Below are 22081 nucleotides of genomic sequence, written 5' to 3' on the forward strand. Positions count from 1 at the left end.
TGCTCGACACGCTGATCGAGCGGGCAGACAGCGATGACTCGAGTATAAGCCGAGGGGGGCACTTTCAGCCTCAAAAAAGAGGCTGAAAATCTCGGCTTATACTCGAGTATATACGGTAATCTTATTGTGCCCAAAAAAAAGGGGCACTTCCCTTTTTGTTGTTTAGATTTCTTTCATTTGTGATTAGGCTCGGATGATCCCTCAAAGCTGTTTGCAAACCAGCGAGGAATTATTTCTATTTTATTTTTATTTCCATCTGATACCTCTTACAAGAAATCCCCAGATATTATCTTATGAACCTCATAGTGAACAAGGGATATGATAATTTAAACTATACACTCCACACTGTCATTTGGAATCTTTTGCCAACTTATTAATCCACATCCGATGTCCCTCACAGGACTTCCAATTATTCATCCCAGATACTACCTTGTAAAACTTATGGCGAACAAGGGATAGGTTAATTTTAAATAAAAGGACCTCACATGATACCTTGAAACCTTTTGCCTACTTTAGGACTATATCAGATTCTTCATCCTCAGATATTACTCTATAAACCTCAGATGGGGGAACAAAAAAACCCCTATTATAACCATAATAAATCACATTTATTTAATTCCTAAATGATTTACTGACATGCCTATTAGGTCTCACCCTTTACACATATTCTATATTTTCGATATTATGATATAAAATTTCCAAAGGACAATTTTAATCACTCCATCTTAATGTCCGTTGATATTGAATTTAGATGGTAGAACATTAATAAAGAGTCTTTTATAAGTTCTTTGACTCGTTCTGCTAGAAAGCCAGATGAAATCTGTACATATGTGTATATACATTTTACCAGATTGCATCTCCCTCATTGTATACAAGTAGACACATGCACACACTGGGGAAGAGAAACCCAGACGTTATCTGGTAAAACAAACTTTGTTTTACACAGAGGGACAAACCTAGATATTATCTGGTAAAACATCCTTTATTGCGGAAATGTTTTTTTCCTACCAGACAAAGGTAGTAGATGCATGCATAAATGTACCTTCCTTACATTGCTTATGACTTGAGAAAAACTCTAATCATATATGTATCCCACCTCGATATCTATGGATTTGCTATAAAGCAATTAAGATCTATATCGATGTTAAGCCCTTTGGGGGCCAGGGTGTTCAGTCTATATATCCAACTAGTCTCGTTCTGAGATATAAGGGTGGTCATGTTGCCTCCTCTCCAATTTTTCTTTATACAATCAATTCCATAGAATATCATTTTGGAGGGATCCCTTTGATGAAAAAGATCAAAATGTCTGGATACATTGTGGTTAGGGAACCCCTTCCTAATGTTATTTACATGTTCCCTAATCCTAATGTATAGTGGTCTGGTGGTTCTACCCACATATTGCAAGTTGCAGGGGCATTCCAGCACATATGTGACGTGTGTGCTGCGGCATGTAATAAGTTCTTTGATTTTATGTTCTATATGATCCGTTTTAGATCTAAAAGTCTTCTTCCTTCGAGGTTGGGGTTTACTAGCCCTACAGGCCAAACATTTATTGCACTTATAGAACCCTTTCAGTTCTTCCAGAAAGGTACTATTTTTAGGGCCATCAATCACATTATGTGCTAGCATGTTTCGTAGTGTCGGCGCTCTCCTATATATAAATTTTGGTTTCTTTGGGAGGATTGTTGACAGGATCTTGTCTTCCTGGAGAATAGGCCAATATTTTTTTACTATTTTCTCTATTTCATAATACTGTGCATTATATCCAGTGATGAATGCTAAGTCAAATTTCTGTTTTTCTTTTGTCGGTTTATTTAACAGGGTATTTCTATCAATATTCCCAACTTCATTTTTTATTTTAACCAGCGATTCATGTTTGTATCCCTTTTCGATAAATTGTGCAACCAATTTGTCTGCTTGTGAAGAAAAATCCTCCATCGAGTTGCAATTTCTCTTAATTCTTAGAAGCTGTCCTTTTGGAATATTTGCTTTCCATTTTGGATGATGGCAACTTGAAGTGGGGATATAACTATTTCTATCCGTTTCTTTGAAAAATGTTTTTGTTTGAAGGACATCATTTTTCTTAAAGATTTCTAAATCTAAAAATTCTATCTTTTGTTTATCGCATTTACCGCTGAAAGTTAGGCCATACTTATTGTTGTTCAGGTTTAATAGAAATCTTTCAAAATCTTCTGGCGTCCCATCCCATAGGATCACCAAATCATCAATGTACCGCCGAAAGAATTTTAACTGGGGTATGTTCTTTGAGTATATATACACCCCTTCAGTTCAGACCCCTCCATCAGTACAGAAACCCCCACCTCGGTGGAGACCCTCCCATCGGTACAGAGACCCCCACCTCAGTACAGACACCCCCACCTCGCTGTAGACACCCACATTGGTACAGACACCCCCCCCCCCTCAGTGAACACCCCCCCTCAGTGAAACCCCCCCCCCTCAGTGCATACACCCCCCCCCCTCTCAGTGCATACACCCCCCCCCCTCTCAGTGCAGACACCCCACCAGTGTAGACCCTCCAACAGAACAGACACCCCACCAGTGTAGACCCCCCAACAGAACAGACACCGCCCCCAGTGTAGACCCCCCAACAGAACAGACACCCCGCTCAGTGCAGACACCCCTCCCTCAGTGCAGATATCCCCTCCCTCCCTCAGTGCAGATATCCCCCCCTCAGTGCAGACTCCCCCCTCCCTCCCTCAGTGCAGATATCCCCCCTCAGTGCAGACTCCCCCCTTCCTCCCTCAGTGCAGATATCCCCCCCCTCCCTCAGTGCAGACTCCCCCCCCCCCCCTCAGTGCAGACTTCCCCCCCCTCCCTCAGTGCAGACTTCCCCCCCCTCCCTCAGTGCAGACTTCCCCCCCCCTCCCTCAGTGCAGACTCCCCCCCCCCCTCCCTCAGTGCAGACTCCCCCCCCCCTCCCTCAGTGCAGACTCCCCCCCCCCCTCCCTCAGTGCAGACTCCCCCCCCCCTCCCTCAGTGCAGACTCCCCCCCCCCTCCCTCAGTGCAGACTCCCCCCCCCCTCCCTCAGTGCAGACTCCCCCCCCCTCCCTCAGTGCAGACTCCCCCCCCCTCCCTCAGTGCAGACTCCCCCCCCCCCCCTCAGTGCAGACTCCCCCCCCCCCTCAGTGCAGACTCCCCCCCCCCCCCCTCAGTGCAGACTCCCCCCCCCCCTCCCTCAGTGCAGACTCCCCCCCCCCCTCCCTCAGTGCAGACTCCCCCCCCCCTCCCTCAGTGCAGACTCCCCCCCCTCCCTCAGTGCAGACTCCCCCCCCTCCCTCAGTGCAGACTCCCCCCCCTCCCTCAGTGCAGACTCCCCCCCCTCCCTCAGTGCAGACTCCCCCCCCCCTCCCTCAGTGCAGACTCCCCCCCCCTCCCTCAGTGCAGACTCCCCCCCCCTCCCTCAGTGCAGACTCCCCCCCCTCCCTCAGTGCAGACTCCCCCCCCCTCCCTCAGTGCAGACTCCCCCCCCCTCCCTCAGTGCAGACTCCCCCCCCTCCCTCAGTGCAGACTCCCCCCCCTCCCTCAGTGCAGACTCCCCCCCCTCCCTCAGTGCAGACTCCCCCCCCCTCCCTCAGTGCAGACTCCCCCCCCCCCTCCCTCAGTGCAGACTCCCCCCCCCCCTCCCTCAGTGCAGACTCCCCCCCCCCCCCTCCCTCAGTGCAGACTCCCCCCCCCCCCCCTCCCTCAGTGCAGACTCCCCCCCCCCCCCTCCCTCAGTGCAGACTCCCCCCCCCCCCCCTCCCTCAGTGCAGACTCCCCCCCCCCCCCTCCCTCAGTGCAGACTCCCCCCCCCCCCCCTCCCTCAGTGCAGACTCCCCCCCCCCCCTCCCTCAGTGCAGACTCCCCCCCCCCCCCCCCCCCTCCCTCAGTGCAGACATCAGAACAGCAGTAATTATACACACACAGCGGTGTGTGCCCCTTGAGCGCGGGCGGCTCCTCCTCTGTGGCTGTAAACAGAGAGGAGGGGGAGGCGGCTTCATTCAGCTCCACTGAGGGACACGGTACACAGTGCAGCAGGCGGTGTTGGCGGTGCCACTACCCACGGGTGTCACCCGGGTGCGGCCCGCACCTGCAATACCCTGCCAGTACCCTGCCAGTACCCTGCCAGTACCCTGCCAGTACCCTGCCAATACTCTGCCATACCCTGCCAGTACCCTGCCATACCCTGCCAATATTACAGTGGGGGAGATGACGTGGATATTACAGTGGGGACTATATGGCGGTGGAATTTTCACAGGTTTTTGCAATTTCAATTATTATTTGCTGATCCGAAAAATGATCCGATCCGTGAGATTTTTGATCCGTTGCACCCCTAGGATGTAATAATGTAAAGTCTTTGTTTAAATATTTCATTAACATGTTGATGAAAGGGGAAAGGAGGAACAGGAGAAGGAAAATCTAAGCAGCTGAAATTCCTGCTTTAGGTTTTAATTAAAACATTTAAATTGTGATTTGTAATTTTACTGTTTTGTTTTTTTTTGTTTTTTTTCAGGCAATTGGAGCTTGCAGCAATCAAAGATGTGCTGAAAAATTACAGAAGGCACCATGATAGCCTGGTGCAGTGGATAGAAGCAACTAAAGCACAGCAGGAAATGATGAAACCAGGGCAGTCAGAGGACAGAAGAGTCTTGTCAGAGCAACTCAATCAACAAATGGTAAACCTCTCTTAACACAACACAGGAAAAATCTAAAACTTTTTTTTTTTAATAGATTTTATTTTTTTATTGAATATTTAAATTACAGCAAAAGTCAGTTGAGGAAACCACTACCAGAGAGAAAAACAACCCCCCCCCCCCCCCAAAAAAAAATATCAATGCAAATATTACATTCAATAACATAGATACAGCTCTACAATTACAGACGAAGCAGGTTGCTTGAACTACCAATGTGGGGGCGTGCATAAAGTTCTTATGGTAAGACACGATTAGGAGAGATTGATGCATTCAGCATCATAGGACAGGAGGGATAACAACAGATCTTCAAGATTCCACAATCATAGAAGCTGAAAATCAGGTAAACGAGGGGCACTGTCACTCAAACAAAGACGCGGTTAAGAAATAGGAAGCTCTGAGGCTTTAGCAAAAGTGGGCTTGGGACACCATTAAAAGGACCTTGGGAGGACGGTAACTTTGATGGTTCTGTAATAGTTTCAGGGTGCTCCAACCATGGGTTCCAGATTTTGTTCCAGATTTTGTCAAATTTAATTGGACAACCTCTAGTGCCATAAGAAGCCTTGTACAGGGACAGCACTGAATTATCCAAAGATTTCCAGTACTGCAGGTAAGGGGATTAGACTATTTCCAGTGCAAAACTATAAGCTTTCTAGCATAATCTTACAGCATACTCAAATTCACACGCAATACCTTTGTGGGGGGCTAAGGGATCCATCAGGCCCAGTAAGCAGACCTTCAACTCGCAGGGCCTCTGTAATAGCCGTCACCATAGAGATAAATTGGAAGACTCAAGTCCAACAGTCGGTAATTATGGGGCAACTTCAAAGTCTGCATGTGGGCTGGAATAGCGAGGAACCAGTAGGCCCAAATTTTTGCACCCATGCCGGGACTTTCGCAAGTAAATGCAGTGAACACTTTGTTCTAATTACAAATAATAAATTTTCACAGGAAATGTCAGGTGTTGGTGACGATGTTACCAATGAGTTTTTAGATCGGACATCCCATATACAATGAGTTGCATGGTGAGACACGTGTTAACACTTACAACAATATAATAGTCAGATTACGTGTGAAACATCCTGTATTCAGTTTCCTCAATACATATGGTGTATATAGTAGCAGTGAAGTTTTGAAGGTGTAAGGTATTGGCTAGGCAAAGAAGGTCCTATCAACTGCGGTGAACACTTTTTTAAATTGAATCAATCTATCTCTTACGGAGACAAGGTACTGAAAAGCATAATCCCAGTCGTCATTGTCCAGGTTAGGAACATCAATCGTCCAACGTTCCCTGCACTTAGGCTTGCAGGAAGAGGTGCACGTACAGCCTGGCACAATAGAGAGTATGTCTTAGGAATGGAAATAGTGCGGAGCAATGACTCCAAGCACGTTTCCTGAAGGGTAATGACTGCCGTCCCAAACTGGTAAGTGTAGACACGATGTAGTTTTAAGTAACGAAAAAAAATATATACTATTTGGGTAAAGGAGTATTTAACCTGTAAGACTGAGAATGGGGGGGGGGACGGCCAGAAATCTAAAACTTTGTATCTTTCTTATGAAAGTGGGGAGAACGTTACTTATGATTACATTTCGTATTTGGTTGTGGTTTTGAACATTAAAAGCCATATACAGGCACTCCCAGAGTTACAAACATTCTACTTGCATACAACTTGTTTTAAAGTGTATGTAAACCCTCACATATACCCAATGAAGTGAACAGACTCCGATGATTCACAAAGATGAAACAAGTCCTCTTACATAAGTTTTGTATGTATATCTGCTGTCTTCAGCTTTTATACTGTTTAGAAAGTGCAGCTAGTGTTAGAATTTTCTCCTCTCACAGTGCAGAATGAGGAAAAGTCTTTTATTACACTGGGAAACAGCTGATTGGAGCAAAGGCACACACTCCCCTCCAGATAGGCAGAGAATTTCAGAACTGTCCTGTGACTAAAGCAGCTTTCTGCTAATCTGTTTATAGCACCCACCCTGACACAAATTTCAGGCATGTTTTTTCATGTGTAAGAGAAGAACGGAGCAGCAGAAAGCCAGGGGACTTAGTGCTTTGAGGAGAGATAAGAAAGTACTGCAGATATATGTGCCCAGCTCAAATTTCATGAATCTGTTTTACATCCACTTTAAGAACAGAGGTAGCGTTATGTCCCGCTGGTCCCGAAAACCACTGACGGCCATCTTGCTGCTCACGGCATGCTGCCACCTACTGTCCGTCAGACCTGTCAGCAATCGCACATCACTGCATGGCTAGTTAAACCTTTGCTGTGCTATCCAAAATTGAAATATATTTTTTTGGGCTGGAATGGCACTTAAAAGGTGTACCTGTTCCAACTTGCATACAAATTCAACTTAAGAGCAAACCTACAGGACCTACATTTTTTTTTTTTTTTTTTTTTTTTTTTTTTTAGAACCTGGAGACTGCCTGTACTTATTTGCAGCAGAATTACTTTCTGCGGATTATATTCAAAAAAGGGTTTTCCAGTATAAGTTCATACTTTAGCTTATACTTCAGTATGTTACATACAGTTGAATATCCAGAAGATTTGCTTCTATTTTCCCAGGAACTGGCACCTTTCAGGCTGGGAGGATTTACAAAAACTGGTGCACACAGAACCTGGTGCAGCTGTGCATAGTAGCCAATCAACTTATAACTTGTTCAATTAAGTGTTAATAATATGCCCTGTTCACATTGAATGTGGCTTTGAACTTCAAAGCTGAATGTCAGTGTGACTCCAGGTGTGACTTGGAAGACAACTGTGTGGCTTCATACATGAAATTGACAAAAGTAGTGCAGGAACTACTTTTTCAATTAGATGCGGCATCGCAAAGTCGACGTTGCACCGATTTGAAAAGGGCCATTGCCGACAATAGGGGGCGACTTGTCATACAATTTGACAAGTCACTCCGCTATGAGCAGGGGCTAAACTTAGAAGCTGATTAGTTAATATGAAGAGCTGCACCAGATTCTGTGTGCATCGGCTTTAGTAAATCTCCCCCATAGTATCAGAATAGAATTGAAAGTGTTCTACAACCTTATAAAGCAAATCTCCATTAGTTTAGTCATTTTTATTAGAGCACTGTATCAATACTTTATCATATATTTATATTTTCCCTTCTAAGGCTCTAGTTGCTGAAATAGAGCAGAATCGGTCACGTCTGGATGAATGTCAGACTTTTTCACAGCAATATTCCATTTCTGTAAAGGTTAGTGACATAAAACTTAACACACTTCTTATATCTTATACTATTATATGTAAGATGTAATGAGCCATTTCTATATCTATCTAAAAAAAACTGTTTTCTGACACAGGACTATGAACTGCAGCTGATGACATATAAGGCTTTTGTAGAATCGCAACAGAAGTCTCCAATGAAACGAAGACGAATGTTGTCATCTTCGGACATAATAACTCAAGAGGTAAGCAGAGGCAGCTGCTACTATGTTTTGTGTATGTTTTTCCGGTTCTCTGAATGACTCCACACTGACCTAATTTATTTCCCAGTTCATGGATCTGCGTACCCGCTACACTGCTCTGGTGACTTTGACTACTCAGCATGTGAAATACATCAGTGACTCTCTACGGAGATTAGAAGGCGAAGAGGTAAAGCCTTGTAGACTAACATTTCTTTATATTTAAAGTGTTAGTTACCCCAACATTTCATATTCCTGATATGTGCCTATTGTACCATGTACTTTGTATGAAAAAGTATCCTGTTCTCTTTGTATTGCTTTCTTTTTGTAAAATCCCTGGTGTTCCTGCCAATCCCTCTGCTTTCCTATTAACTGACCACGCTAAGCAGGAGAGGACAGCGTGGTCAGTTCTCTAGCAGTATGCTTCTGTGTCTCCGCCCCCCCAGCTCCTATGCTGCTGAGAAAAGAGGGAATGTGATCAGACCTAGATTACTGTGTTGGTAATTGGATACTGATGGATCTATTTTGTGCTTGCATTTTTATGTGTATGTTCTCCTACTTAACTTGGAAACTGCCTTCTTTTCTTAAATAAAAATTTGTTTAAAAAAAAAAGGGGAGAGAGAGGGTATTTATAGTTGTGTGTGTGTGTGTGTGTGTTTTTATATATATCTTTACACTATTGTTTTGCCTTTCATTTCTAATTTCAACTGAATGGGTTGGTCACTTGTTTTACAGGGTGATCATTTACAATCACTTTAATTACCTGTTAAAGTGGTAGTAAAGTCTTAAGAGAAAAATAAAAAATAAATCCCCTTGCAAGTCATTTTAGGTCATAATGTACTAGTATGCACTGCATTCTAGGACATTATAACAGACTTGCCTACAAATAGAGCCCTCCAGCAATGCGCTGGCAGGGCTCTTCCCGGTTCCCAGTGCTTCCTTCTTCACCCGGTCTTCCTTACAGGTTTTGTATTTTAGGCTGCTTGATTGGCTGGGCCCGGGTGACGTCACTCCTATGCATGAGGGCAAAAGTCCCGATGCCACGGCACACTGAGCGGGCTGTAAATGTGGTCTGAGCTGTGCTGCGGCTCAGGTGACATTACCTGTTGACAGGCAGGGGGGACATTTATAACAGAAGAGACCTCTAGGGTCTCTTCTGTTATAAAAAGCCTGCCTGTCAGCAGTGTTTTTTTTTTTAATTACTGACTTTACTACCACTTTAAGGTTAGTTCAGCTGTCACTTTTTAGGTTAACAATTTTCACTAGAATGGATTTTTTTTTTGTATTTCCAGAAAGTTATTGAGGAAGAAAAGGAGAAGCAGGTTGAAGGTTTGAAACAGCTTGCTGGCTGGGTAGCAGGAATTGCTCAGGCTGTATCAAGTACACGAGATGTGGACAGTGCTGATCTAAAGAAATCCATATCAGAAAAACAGGTACATGCCATACTGCATCATTTTTTAGGCCAATAAATGCATTGTTAATAAGGTATATCTAAAGTTTGAATAGTTTAGTTTAAATAGATTAGATTGTTATCCTGTCTTGAGATAGTGAGAGGAAATACACTACCTCTAAAGGAAAGGAAATCCTCTTTTACTCTGTTGCTACTGGGATACATTTTTCCAATGGGATTTTCCCCTTCATGCCTCTTCTAGTTTCAACTCAAAATTTTGGGTCTTCCCTCACTTTGTGGAAGACAGTGATCATCAGGACAGGCACACAGACTCAAAATCTGACAGAGGTTCCCACTCCACTAGAATGAACTAAATAAAAACATAACTGGGCTTAAGATAAATTTTTATAGTATTTTTTTTTTCCTATTAGTTTTTATGCATACTGGTGAATGTCAAACCTATTGATCTTTTTATTGTTTTCTAGTTTAATAAAAAAAAAGTTTACCAAACAAAAAAATGAAAAGATGGGAGCACCACACTAGTTTGTACAGTCAAAAAACTGCTCATTAGTCGGCCACAGAGGCTCCCTACACACACCCACACACCCACACCCACACCCCCACACCCACACACACACACACACCTACGTGTTAATGGGGAAATTGAACGATTTTCCTTCCTACAACCCAATGTGGAAGGAAAGAAAATCAAATCATCTATGGGCTGCTTTAGAAAATACATTTTAAGATTTGATCTATTCAAGCAGATACCTTTTTGTCTGGAGGCTTCTCAATTTGTGTTGCAAACCTTACAAACGTAGTTTTCTAGGATACTCATGCTATTCAACACAAAACCATTGAGTTAATTCTATCTAAACACTGTGCTTTTGTTGATAATACAGGAATTCACGAAAATGATAAATATTCATGGTCAGATAGGGCCCTTGTAAGTGTAGCTTTGTTTTAAATTTCACTTTTGGAGCTAGAAGACCTAACAGATTTTAATTTTGAATCCATTTCAATGTCCTTAAAATCTGTCTCTTAGATGCTAAGTGCAGAACTGCTCTCAAAAAAGGAGAATATTTCAGAAGCTGTGAAATCCATTCAGATCTTCCTGGCCAAGAATGGGGATAAGTAAGTACTGGGGTGCTCTGTATGGTTCTGCGTTGTCATGTGCATCGAACTGTTCAATTTCAGTTTACATATTTCCTGTCAACAGATTGTCACCTGAGGAGAGGGAACAGATATCTACTCAGATCCAGGAATTAAAGGCAACATACAACCGACTTTGTGAAGAGTCTGGTAACCAGATACAGGAGCTTCATACTGAGCTTGCTCGGGAAGCTGAGCAAAAGGTATTCTTCTTACCACATTTCATCCATATACAGCAGTATGAATGTTTATATATATATCCCATTATATCACATAGATGACATTTAGATTGTGAATTACCAGTTGCTTAACACAGCTGGACTGTCATTTGTTTGTATATGCACAAGGAGGAGTGAGAGGTTCTATTTCATTAATTTACTTTTTCTAGGAACCACTACTGTTTTGGTTCTGAGTAACCAAATAGAACTAGTGCAGAATCACTGAGATTCTGACTGTCCATTAAATAATTTCCATAGTTTTTGCATGAGAATTTTAATTAAATAATCCTTGATAATTTGGTCCTGTCGCAAAGGATTTTAGTTTTATTGGAATCAATGACGACTTAATACTTGAACTAAAATATCCTAAATTTGCCTCATGCAATATTCGAAGCTGTTCTGTAGTCTGATTTGGATTTCTGCACCTCTCACTTTTCACATTGTTTTATCTTCTAAGTAGTTAAGTAGATCAAGTTTGTTGTGCCTTTTCTGTGGACATTGTGTCAATCACACATCTTAACTGTTTGTCTTCACATTGTTTTAGCTGTCTTTATGTATGCATGTGAATGTCCAAATTGGCCGTAAGGTCTGCCATGGACTTCTAAGAAAGTTTATTGTACTTTTAACCAATTTCTTGTTTGCTTTTAACAATTCTTGTACGTTGCAGCACAATTAACAATGTAAACGTTTTTTTTTGTACTGAGCACGATGTGTCCTACTTATGTCTTAAAAGTAATTAACTAGCATCCCCGCTTATCAGTTTAACTAACCAACCGGGGGGTACACATGATCCCCTGTGTCTCAAAACAAAAAAGAGGAGTGGACCATCCCCATATGTGGGGATTATGTTTTGCAAACAATGCTGGCATGCTGGACGCTAACACCAAAGCTTTTCCTGTGTGTTACACATCTCCGCGTAAGGTTCTCTTGTGTCTTGCCTTTCCATGGCACTCCCCTCACTTCTGGTAAGTAAACACCTTTTATGTTTATCTCTTTTTTTTTTTTTTTTTTTTTTTTTTATGTTGCATGTTATCTGGCTTCACTTTTTTTCTGTGATTTCTGATGCAATGCATGTAGGCACAATTCGTAAGGTATTAAATTCAGCTAGTCAACTGCCAGACCTAGCAAGTTGCTAAAAGATATTGTGCTATAGTGCCCTCTTGATCAAATTTGTCTCAAGAAATATGATTCTTTAACTATAAGTTGCATGGATTGTGACTGATCAAACAATGTATTTTACCTATATTAAACATCTGGTGGTGGGGTTTTGTTTTGACTTAATTACTAAGATTTATGCAATTATTATTTTTGTGTTTTTTCCTTTTCACCCAATTGTGTTCTAAATTAAGTACTGATTACCGTTTGCTGCAGCTTAGCACATAGCTGGTGCTTGCTACAATTTCTATCCTGTTCTCTGTGTACGCTTTGAAATGCATGGCGTCTTTCTTGTACCCTTTATGGTGGTAGATTTACTTATATAGTTGGCTCATCTTGAAATTTGATTTTTTTTTTTTTTCCTTTTTTGTCTGCTACTATGTCTGTTCTTGTTGTTGCCAATGAGTGCAGGCCTTAACAAAGTTCTTCTCTTCTTCTAGGAGTGCCTTGCCATTGCTGGAGTTATAGACCTGGGTTCTATGGAAATTTTTTCAATTTTCTGCGCTATGCAGAAAGGTCTCATTGACCAAGATACTGGCCTCATACTTCTGGAAGCTCAGCTTGTCCTCACTGGCTCGGTTATGTCTGAGACTGATGAAAGACTGAAATTGGAAGAAGCGCTTGACAGAAATTTAATTGATCTTCGATTATTCCACTGTCTTCAGGATTTGAGCAGAGCTAATGCATTGTTAGAAACATATAAAACTGTAAAAGAAAGAATTCTGCCTCTCATTACAGCTACAAAAGAAGGGAAAATATGTGAAAATATTGCACTAAAAATACTGCATGTTTACTTGGCATGTGGTATGTTTAGATTAACTTCCACCGGTGAACTGGATGATTTAGACAAGTCCACTAAAAATGTGTTGCTTGTTAGTGGTCTGAAGGAAAAGTTGGAGACTTCCCCAAAAAATATAATTGACCCAAATACAGCACAGCGAGCAAGTCTGGCTGAAATCATGGAGAGGTGCATTATTTATGAGTCCACTGGGCTGAGACTTCTTCCAGTTAAGCAGTTAGCAGATGGTGATGTGTGTCTGAAATCGGGCAAAAAAGTCAGCATCTTCAACGCAGTGCTAGAAGGACTTATTGATAGGCAAGTAGCTGTAAGGCTGCTGGAGGCCCAGTTGTTTACTGGTGGAATTGTGGATGTCAAAACTGGTCATAGACTTGGTGTGGATGAAGCATTGAGTTGCCATCTGATGGACAAAGATATGGCTTGTGATCTGCTAAGAAGACAGCTTCAAGATGGGGGTATTATAGATGTCATAACTGGTAAAAGATTTTCATTGGATGAGGCAGTAAAACGCAACCTTGTTACGCCAAAGCTTGCCCTTCTTGTAATTGAGTCAATGTCTTCCTTTAGAGGCTTTCTTTGGCCAGAAACAGGCAAAGTCCTTTCAGTATCAGATGCCATTCAGGATGGCATTGTTTCTAGTGACCTGGCTATGAAAACTTTTGTCAACAGACATAGAATTCAATGTCCTTACATATCAGAAAACAGAGAAGTAATTTCTTGGGACAGAGCTATAAAGTGTGGTATTTTGAGTGAAAGCCATGTCAAAATGTTAAGATCCATCACTATTCCTGATATAGCACACAGTCTGGCAGCAGAAAACATCAGAGAGTCTGGAGCCCAGCCAGCACCGGTATCTGGTACTAGCAGTTTATATCCTGTTGATAGCACTGCTTGGAAAATGCACACACATTCACAATCGGAGGACGAAGGAAGACTGATGTTTAATTTGAAGCACTTGAGTTACATAAACATTCATAATGGACAAAGAATGCTGCTTATTGACAGCAGAGAAAACCAAGCAGCTGAGTTATTCCTGCGGGAGGATAGAAACATTTCCAGTGAAGAAAGTTTTGACGTGGAAGACATTGCCAAGAAAAAGTGTCAAGATCAAGAGCAGACAAGAAATCCTGGACTTCTGGCTGCGATTGCAGACTTAAACTCAGACAGCGTAAATGAGCAAAAGACAAATTTATGTCTACCAGGAGAGGACAATATGTCTTCAAGTCCAGGTCATCTCAAAGCATGTGAGGAAACAACTTCTGTGTTTACAAATGTACTCCATACTCAAGATGAACAAGCAATTTTACATAATGTCGCTAATTATAATAAGGAAAATGCTGAGATAACATATTTGGGAGCCCTTAAAGAAGATGACATAGCTAAATCTGAGCTTTCTGTACTTTCCAATAGCAGCACTATTACTATTCTATCAATGCCAGACATGTCTTCTGTTGGAAAGGCTTCAGCTGTTGACCAAACACTGACTGCATCATTGTCTGACAGTGTACCAGATGATACTGATTTTCCAATGGAATTTACATTTAGTAGTACAGAAAAATCTGTCCCAGAGGCCTCATCCATTTTAGATTCAAATGTTGCACCTTCGGTGACTAAATACCCACTTGAAACTGCATTAGCATTCAGTGAAATGGATAGTTCGTTAGCTTTTGCAAAAGTTGCTGCTGATGATTATCCCTCTGACATGGAAGAGGAGCATACTTTATCTATTTTGTCTGACCAGCTAATAAATGGAGGAATTGTTGATACAAATTCAGGATGTAAACTTCTCCTTAATGATGCTGTGGCATTGGGTGTCATCTCTAGCCACACTGCTTTAAAGCTTATGGAGAGAATACGGCTGTTTTCGGGGTTCTTTGACTCTCAAACATATGAAGCTTTAACAATTCAGGAAGTGATAGATGAAGGCCTAATGGATGAAAATCTTCTACAAAAAGTTTTCTCCTCTGACAAGTCAGTAAGTGGCATTGTGGATATTAAAAAGAGTAAAGTTTATTCTGTTCAAGAGTCACTGAAATCTGGCCTCATTAATAAACACATAGCCAAAAAGATTTTAGAAGTTCAGGTCATCACTGGTGGTGTATGTGATGTGAAGAGGGGCAAGAGAATATCTGTCACACTAGCATCCAGTTCAAACTTGATAAATTCTTCTGACAAAGATGAGCTTATTAAGTTGGAGAAAGTTTATAAAGGAAAAAGTACAGACAGAACTACCAAAGAAAAACTCTTGGGCCTGCAGATAGAAACTACAGGGATCACAGATACAAAATCTAGGAAGCCCTTGTCTGTTGTAGAGGCAATCCGTCAACGTCTTATTAGCAAGCCTGATGCTATACGTTTGTTAACCAAACAAATACAAGATGGAGGAGTCATTCATCATTTATCAGGGATGAGGTTTTCTGTGATTGATTCTCTTAAACTTGGACTGATTGATCAGGATTTATTTGAGGAGCTCTCAGAGTTTGAATGTCTGTATCTGTCAGGGAACTTACAACCATCAAGAGGAAGCACTGAAGGAAGCCAAGGTGCTGATTACACAATTCAACTAGGCTCTAGACCGGAGAGCAATGTTTTACCATACATAGACTTGTTGAAGAAATGTAAAATTGATGTTCAGACTGGACAAAAATATGTAGAGCTTAGTTTACTAGAAAAACATGAATTCCAATCCACATGTGCACCTAAGGATGGTGAATTCAAATTGGCATTTCCATCAAAACAGCATGCGCAAGTGAAAAACATTTGTGACCTGCAAGGTGAAAGTCCAGATCACAGTGCTAAAGAGCATACTGATGATACAACAATTCCACTTGTTCATCGGAGTGAAGAGGCTCAATCCAAAAGTCACTTAACAGATTTAGAATACGTTAATGTGCCATCTAGAACAGAAGCAGAACTTAAAACCCAAAAGTCAAGCATACCAAAGGATGTTCAAAATCTGGATGTTAAAATGTCCTCTTTAAAACCACAGATGGATTTTAAGACGGAACCATCAATAGGTAGCATTAGTTCCCATACAGTTGGAATAAATAACACAAGCATTATTGAGATGAATGAGCAGGATGAGTACATAAATGGCTCCTCTAAAGTCAGTGAAGAGACACCTACACCATTCATTCAGAAGGCAGTTGGTGAAATGGAGCAAAAGGCTGAATCAATAACCAATAATGCTATGGCATTAAATAAAACTTTGCTGGGTAAGGAATGTTTGGATAAGGCAGATGCCCAGAAAGTTCATGATATTCTAGAAGCAGACAAGCATGCAATTGAAAGTACAAATTATAGCTCACTGGCTTTGAAATCAGATGGCAACATATGCTCTGAGGAAGTGGTAACTGATTTTCATGGGAACAGAGTCCAAGATTTCATAAAGATTCATGAACAAAGCTGGCAAGTTCAGACCCAGAATTCTCCCATTGATGAAGTCCCTATCAATGCAGCAGAAAAAGAAGAGAAAAACGTAGATGGCATTGAATTTGTTTCAGAAAAGCAAGTTATTCAAAAGATTTTGCCAGATGTTGAAATTCCTTCCCAAGAAAACAACTTAATTTCTGGACAAGAAAGGGGCATTTTAGATGGTATCCCAGTAGAGCCCAGATATTTTGCAGAATCACCCAAAAAATTCTCTTTTAGTCAACAGGTTGCATTCATAGACCAAGATCTGGTATTACAAGATCAAACAGCTTCAAAAAATAAAAAGGATGCCTTCAGCAAAATTGGCTCACAGTCACTCGTTAGTGTTTCTGATCATGCTAACAAAAATGCAACTGCAGTTTTACAGCAAAAAGTGCTAATGACTTCCAGTCAGCCTGTACAAGACTCAAGGAAAACTTCTACACACAATGTTGGTCAGCAGCAAGAGTCTAAAGGGAACAGTAGACTACACAACATTGACCAATCTTCAGTAAAGGAAACCAGACAAAATGGGGAGAGATCAAATATATGGCAAGATCATCCCATACCTGCATTAGAACATATTACCTCATCAATAAAAGAACACGGCAGTTGTGAAATACAGGAATCGGCCACACCATTGACAGAGGAAATACCCAAGGTAAGCACTCTTTTTATAGTGTATGATGGGATTTTAGTAAATGTAGGTGCTATGGATAAATTAATTCAAGCAGGCGTGCAAAGTTTTACAAATAGTAATTTGCTGAATTTTTTATAATACTATGTTGGGGAAGCAAAAATAAGGGCAGGTTTGAAATTTAAAGGACTAGTTTATCCATTATCTTAAAAAAGCCTAAATACTAAAACAAAAAGATTAACTACACCAAGCTAAGCAATCATATTAACCTCTTGCACGGGCTTACTTAAGCTGTCCATAGACTATTTGAATCTTGGCCAGTTCAGCAGCAACCAGCCGAGATTCGAACAATGTATGAGCAGGCTGAATGTACCCAAGTTGATCAACTTTGGTACAGCCTACCTGCTGGATTTTACCTATGATTATCACTAGCAGTAATCACTGTGGCTCTGCAGTAGGCATTCCCCCATCAACATTTACTTTGATGGAGGAATTAAGCGATTTTCTTTCCCACAACCTGTGGTTGAGGGAAAGAAAGTCACTCCATCTATGGTCAGCTTTATACTGGCCCTACATTATACAATTTTCTTATACAATTATTTTTTTCAGTTTCCTTTAGATTAACCTTCAACAATGTAGTGCAAGGGCCTGCCTGATTGCATACGAATTGGAAATGTTTAAGTTTGACCTCATATTAAATGGTATTGGTAAATCTAATAAAAAATTGTACAAGAAAATTGTATATTGTTGCCAGCCTTACCTTCTCTGACAGTGACAGCTTCTGGAGTCTGGTAAAATCTAGTGCTAGTCTAGTCTAGGTTGCCAATGTCTGTAAACTAACATCCCATAGAGTTGAAGAGGGTGTAACTGTACTGTAGAAGCAATGTCCCAAAAAAAACCTGACAGATCACTGTCCTAACACAAGTGATTTTAGTACGATTGTGTTCTGACGGTGGCACTGCCCCCTTGCCAAGACATACTGATCAGCGCTGTCAGCCATTGGATACCAGCAGGCTGCTGTATTTCCAGCATGCCCCTTCGACAGAAGCTGGACAGGCTGCTATATAAACTGGCTGCATGTCAGATAGTTTCTGTTGAAACTGACAATATTCGGCCCGTGTGTACCAGCGTTTAGGGTGTAAAAGCATTTGCTTAGTAAACAAAAGACAAGTTGATATCAATGGGGCTAAACAGATTTTGGATTCCATTCTGTAAGACATTAACCTCCCTTATTTCTTTATCTATTAGATTGCAGTGAAAGACCAATCCCCCAGTACCAAATCACTATTGTCATGGGGAAAGGAGATCAAAAAAATTGTACAGAAATAGCAATAGTTTATGGCTAAGATATAACTCTAGGAAAAAAATGATACAGACTCACCTCTGCTAGCCAGTAGGATCACTTTTGCTACTTCTTAGATTAATATTATTGCTCTCTAGTCTGCACATGTGACAGGTATGAAAGTCCTGATTTACTGTCCAGTAAAGAGCCTGGAAGAAAAGCGGTGACATAGGAAGTCAAATATCTAAAGCATAAAGATGTGTAACTGAACAGTTTATGGTGAGATTAGCCAAAAGAAACCAATAGGTCCTCAGATGAACCATTGTGAAGCATAGCAGAGCCTTCTCAGAACAGAAGGTATTTATTTACCTGTCTTATTCCACCACAAACCCTGAAAATAATTGTTATCCCTCAATTTAGGATAATGGTTGTAGCCATGAATTTCAGTCATTTATGCCACTTAGCCAATTGTGCATTAAGGTCTGCTCTGTTATAGGAAAAATGCAGCATATTCATTTTTTTCCAAACTACATGTGCCATGAGCCACAAAGATGAATTTCAGGAACTTTGTCCCGCCTGCATGACCATAAAGTAAAAAAAAAAAAGTTGAAATCGCAGTTACAAATACTTACTGACTTATTTGATTGTTTGCCTAGAGTTCTACCTTAGGAATGACAGTTTGTACAGTTTTATAACGCTCTTTAATTATCTGTACATCAGTTAATTTTTTCCCAGTCTGTTATGTTCACCATGTTTACATCTGGAACACAGAATAATGGCTGTCTGTAAAACTTGTTTAGACTTTTCAGGATGCACGGAGGAAACAAGCCTGCCTTGAACATGAGGAAAACCTTGTTTGTTTCCTATCAATGCTTCGAAACATAGAAATAAAACTTGGGCCCCTGAGTCATGTTTCACCAGGTCTTCAAGATGTTGAAGAGAAGTTAAGACAGGCAAAGGTAAAATATTGATTGATTTTCCTTATTGAGTAAATTAAGCTTTCCTATCGCACCTATAAATTTGTATGTACTCACATAATGTTTTCTTCTAATAGTATACAAATAAAGTGATTCTAAACCTTCTTTAGCCACTTCAGCCCCAGAAAATTTGGCTGCTGAATGACCGAGCCATTTTTTGCGATTCAGCACTGCGTCGCTTTAACTGACAATTGAGCGGTCGCGCAACGCTGCACCCAAACAAAATTTACATCCTTTTTTTCCCACAAATAGAGCTTTCTTTTGGGGGTATTTGATTGCCTCTGCGGTTTTTATTTTTATATACTATAAATAAAAAAAGAGTGATAATTTGGAAAAAAACACAATATTTTGTATTTTTTTGCTATAATGGATATCTCAATTTTTTTTTTTCTAACTATTTTTTTTCTCAGTTTAGGCCGATATGTGTTCTTCTACATATTTTTGGTAAACAAAAATCACAATAAGACGTTTATAACAAAAGTTATAACGTCTACACAATAGGGGATAGATTTATAGCGTTTTTGTTATTTATTTTTTATTTTTTTTACTAGTAATGGCGGCGATCTGTGATTTTTTATCAGGACTGCAACATTATGGCGGACGTATCGGACATTTTTGACACATTTTTGCGACCATAGGCAATTATACAGCAATTGGTGCTATAAGAATTGCAATGATTACTGTAAAAATTTCACTGGCAGGAAAGTGGTTAACGCTAGGGGGCGATCAAGGGGTTAACTGCGTTCCTTAATGTTTGTTTCTAACTGAAGGGGAAGGGGACTGACTAGAGGATTTGACAGATCGTAGTTCCTAGCTAATAGGAACACACGATCTGTCATTCCTCTCAGAACAGAACAGGGAAGTGTGTGTTTACACACACTCATCTCTGTTCTATCTCTCATGTTCGCTCGTGGCCGGTGGTCATCTCGACCGCCGGCCACATGCATCGACACCCCCGTTGTGCAGCAGACGGCGCGTGAGCCTGCTATCACGATCCTATGAGCTGACGTATAGCTACGACGGTTTGCGAGATCGTGCCAACCTGCCACAGTAAAATGACGGTGGCTGGTCAGCAAGCGGTTAACCTCTGCAATACTGGGCACACTCACCCCCCTCCTTCCTATACCAATTTTCAGCTTACAGGGCTGTCACACTTTGAATGAGAATTGTGCAGTCATGTAACACTGTACCCAAATTACATTTTTATCAATTTTTTTCACACAAATAGAGCTTTTTTTTGGTGGTATTTAATTACCACTGGGGTTTTTATTTTTTACGCTACAAATAAAAAAAAGACCGAAATGTTATTAAAAAATGAAATTTTCTTAGTTTCTATTATAAAATTTAGGAAATAAGTAATTTCTCTTGATGCATTTTGACCAAAAATAATACTGCTACATTTCTTTGGTAAAAATAACCGAAATCAGTGTTTATTTGGTGTTTGCAGTGATGGGGGGGCAGACAGATGTTTTATGGTGACACCTATATGTGTATAGGGACAAGGGGTATCAGTGGTGCTTGGTGTACTGTTCGTGGGGTGATCTGTAACAGCTCTCTGTGTAAAATCATCCCCCCCCCCTCCGCGCTAAGCTCTCACTGAGCACTGTCACAGAGACATGCGTCTCTGTTTACATTGTGATGGCTGTGATTGGACACACATAAAAAAACAATTTTTTTTTTCCCTCAGTTTAGGCTGATATGTATTCTTCTACATATTTTTGGTAAAAAAAAAAAAAAATCGCAATACGCGCTTATTGATTGGTTTGCGCAAACGTTATAGCGTCTACAAAATAGGGGATAGTTTTATGGCATTTTTAGTTTTAATTTTTTTATTTTTTATTAGTCATGGTGGCAATCTGCAATTTTTAGCGGGACTGCAACGTTATGGCGGACACATCAGACACTTTTGACAATATTTTGGGAACATTGTCATTTTATACAGCGATCAGTTCTATAAAAATGCACTGATTACTGCCCAATCAGAATACAGAGCCCTGATTGGAAAAAGCCATGATGACTTTGCCCAATCATGGCTCAGTGCTCATAGTCCCCACCCCACGCTATAAAAGGTTCCTTCCCACAGGAACCTTTTGCAGTATGTTGTTAGCATGGAGAGAGCAGGGCTTAGTTAGCTACTAGCTAGTATGTTATTTTGACTCTGAGTGTAGTGTGTCAGTGTAGTGTGTGTGTATAGTGTGAGTGTATAGCCGTGGCCAAACGTTTTGACAATGACACAAATAATATTTTTTACAAAGTCTGCTGCTTCAGTGTTTTTAGATATTTTTTTCAGATTTTACCATGGTATACTGAAGTATAATTACAAGCATTTTAGAAGAGTCAAAGGCTTTTATTGACAATTACATTAAGTTTCTGCAAAGAGTCAATATTTTTTGTGTTGACCCTTCTTTTTCAAGACCTCTGTAATTCACTCTGGCTGACTGTCAATCGACTTCTGGGCCCATATCCTGACTGATGGCAGCCCATGTTTGGAGTTTGTCAGAATTTGTGGGGGTTTTTTTGTTCACCTGCCTCTTGGGGATTGACCACATGTTATCAATGGGATTAAGGTCTGGGGAGTTTTTTTGGCTGTGGACCCAAAAATGTGATGTTTTGTTCCCAAGGCCACGATTTAAAGTAATACCTGTGTAATCTTGAGGTCTATGGACCTCAAGTCGCATCAAAGTGAGACCCAAGTAGTGCAGGGACTTGAAGACGCACGGATATGAACGACACTCATTGGAAACCATGGGGTACGACTTGTCATGTGACTTTGCAATCCCAAGTTGCTGGACAGGTTGCACAAGTGTGAAAGGGGCTTTAGTTCTCAAGGGAGCAAGGTGCTCCATCATGCTGGAATAGGCATTGTTCATCACCAAACTGTTTTTGGATGGTTGGGAGAAGGTCCTCTCGTATAATGTTTTTGTATCATTCTTTATTCATGGCT

General features: G+C 41.0%; 1 protein-coding gene across 22 annotated transcripts in view; it reads left to right on the top strand.

Annotated features, from left to right (window-relative positions):
• MACF1 (microtubule actin crosslinking factor 1) overlaps positions 1 to 22081 on the top strand; it is a 416995-nt gene that overhangs the window by 194762 nt on the left and 200152 nt on the right. For 18 of the 22 annotated variants that reach the window (XM_077482044.1, XM_077482062.1, XM_077482048.1 and 15 more), the window contains 9 exons: positions 4515 to 4677; positions 7825 to 7908; positions 8015 to 8122; positions 8208 to 8306; positions 9409 to 9549; positions 10552 to 10640; positions 10726 to 10861; positions 12472 to 16902; positions 18961 to 19119. In XM_077482044.1, the coding sequence (XP_077338170.1) occupies positions 4515 to 4677; positions 7825 to 7908; positions 8015 to 8122; positions 8208 to 8306; positions 9409 to 9549; positions 10552 to 10640; positions 10726 to 10861; positions 12472 to 16902; positions 18961 to 19119 (5410 nt within the window). The remainder of the gene's footprint in view (positions 1 to 4514; positions 4678 to 7824; positions 7909 to 8014; positions 8123 to 8207; positions 8307 to 9408; positions 9550 to 10551; positions 10641 to 10725; positions 10862 to 12471; positions 16903 to 18960; positions 19120 to 22081) is intronic. The other 4 variants (XM_077482057.1, XM_077482060.1, XM_077482061.1 and 1 more) reach the window with 1 other exon arrangement.

The sequence above is a fragment of the Lithobates pipiens genome, unplaced genomic scaffold (genome assembly GCF_037356315.1).
Source record: "Lithobates pipiens isolate NorthernLeopardFrog02 unplaced genomic scaffold, aLitPip1_a1.2 Scaffold_16, whole genome shotgun sequence".
NCBI classification, from domain to species: domain Eukaryota; kingdom Metazoa; phylum Chordata; class Amphibia; order Anura; family Ranidae; genus Lithobates; species Lithobates pipiens.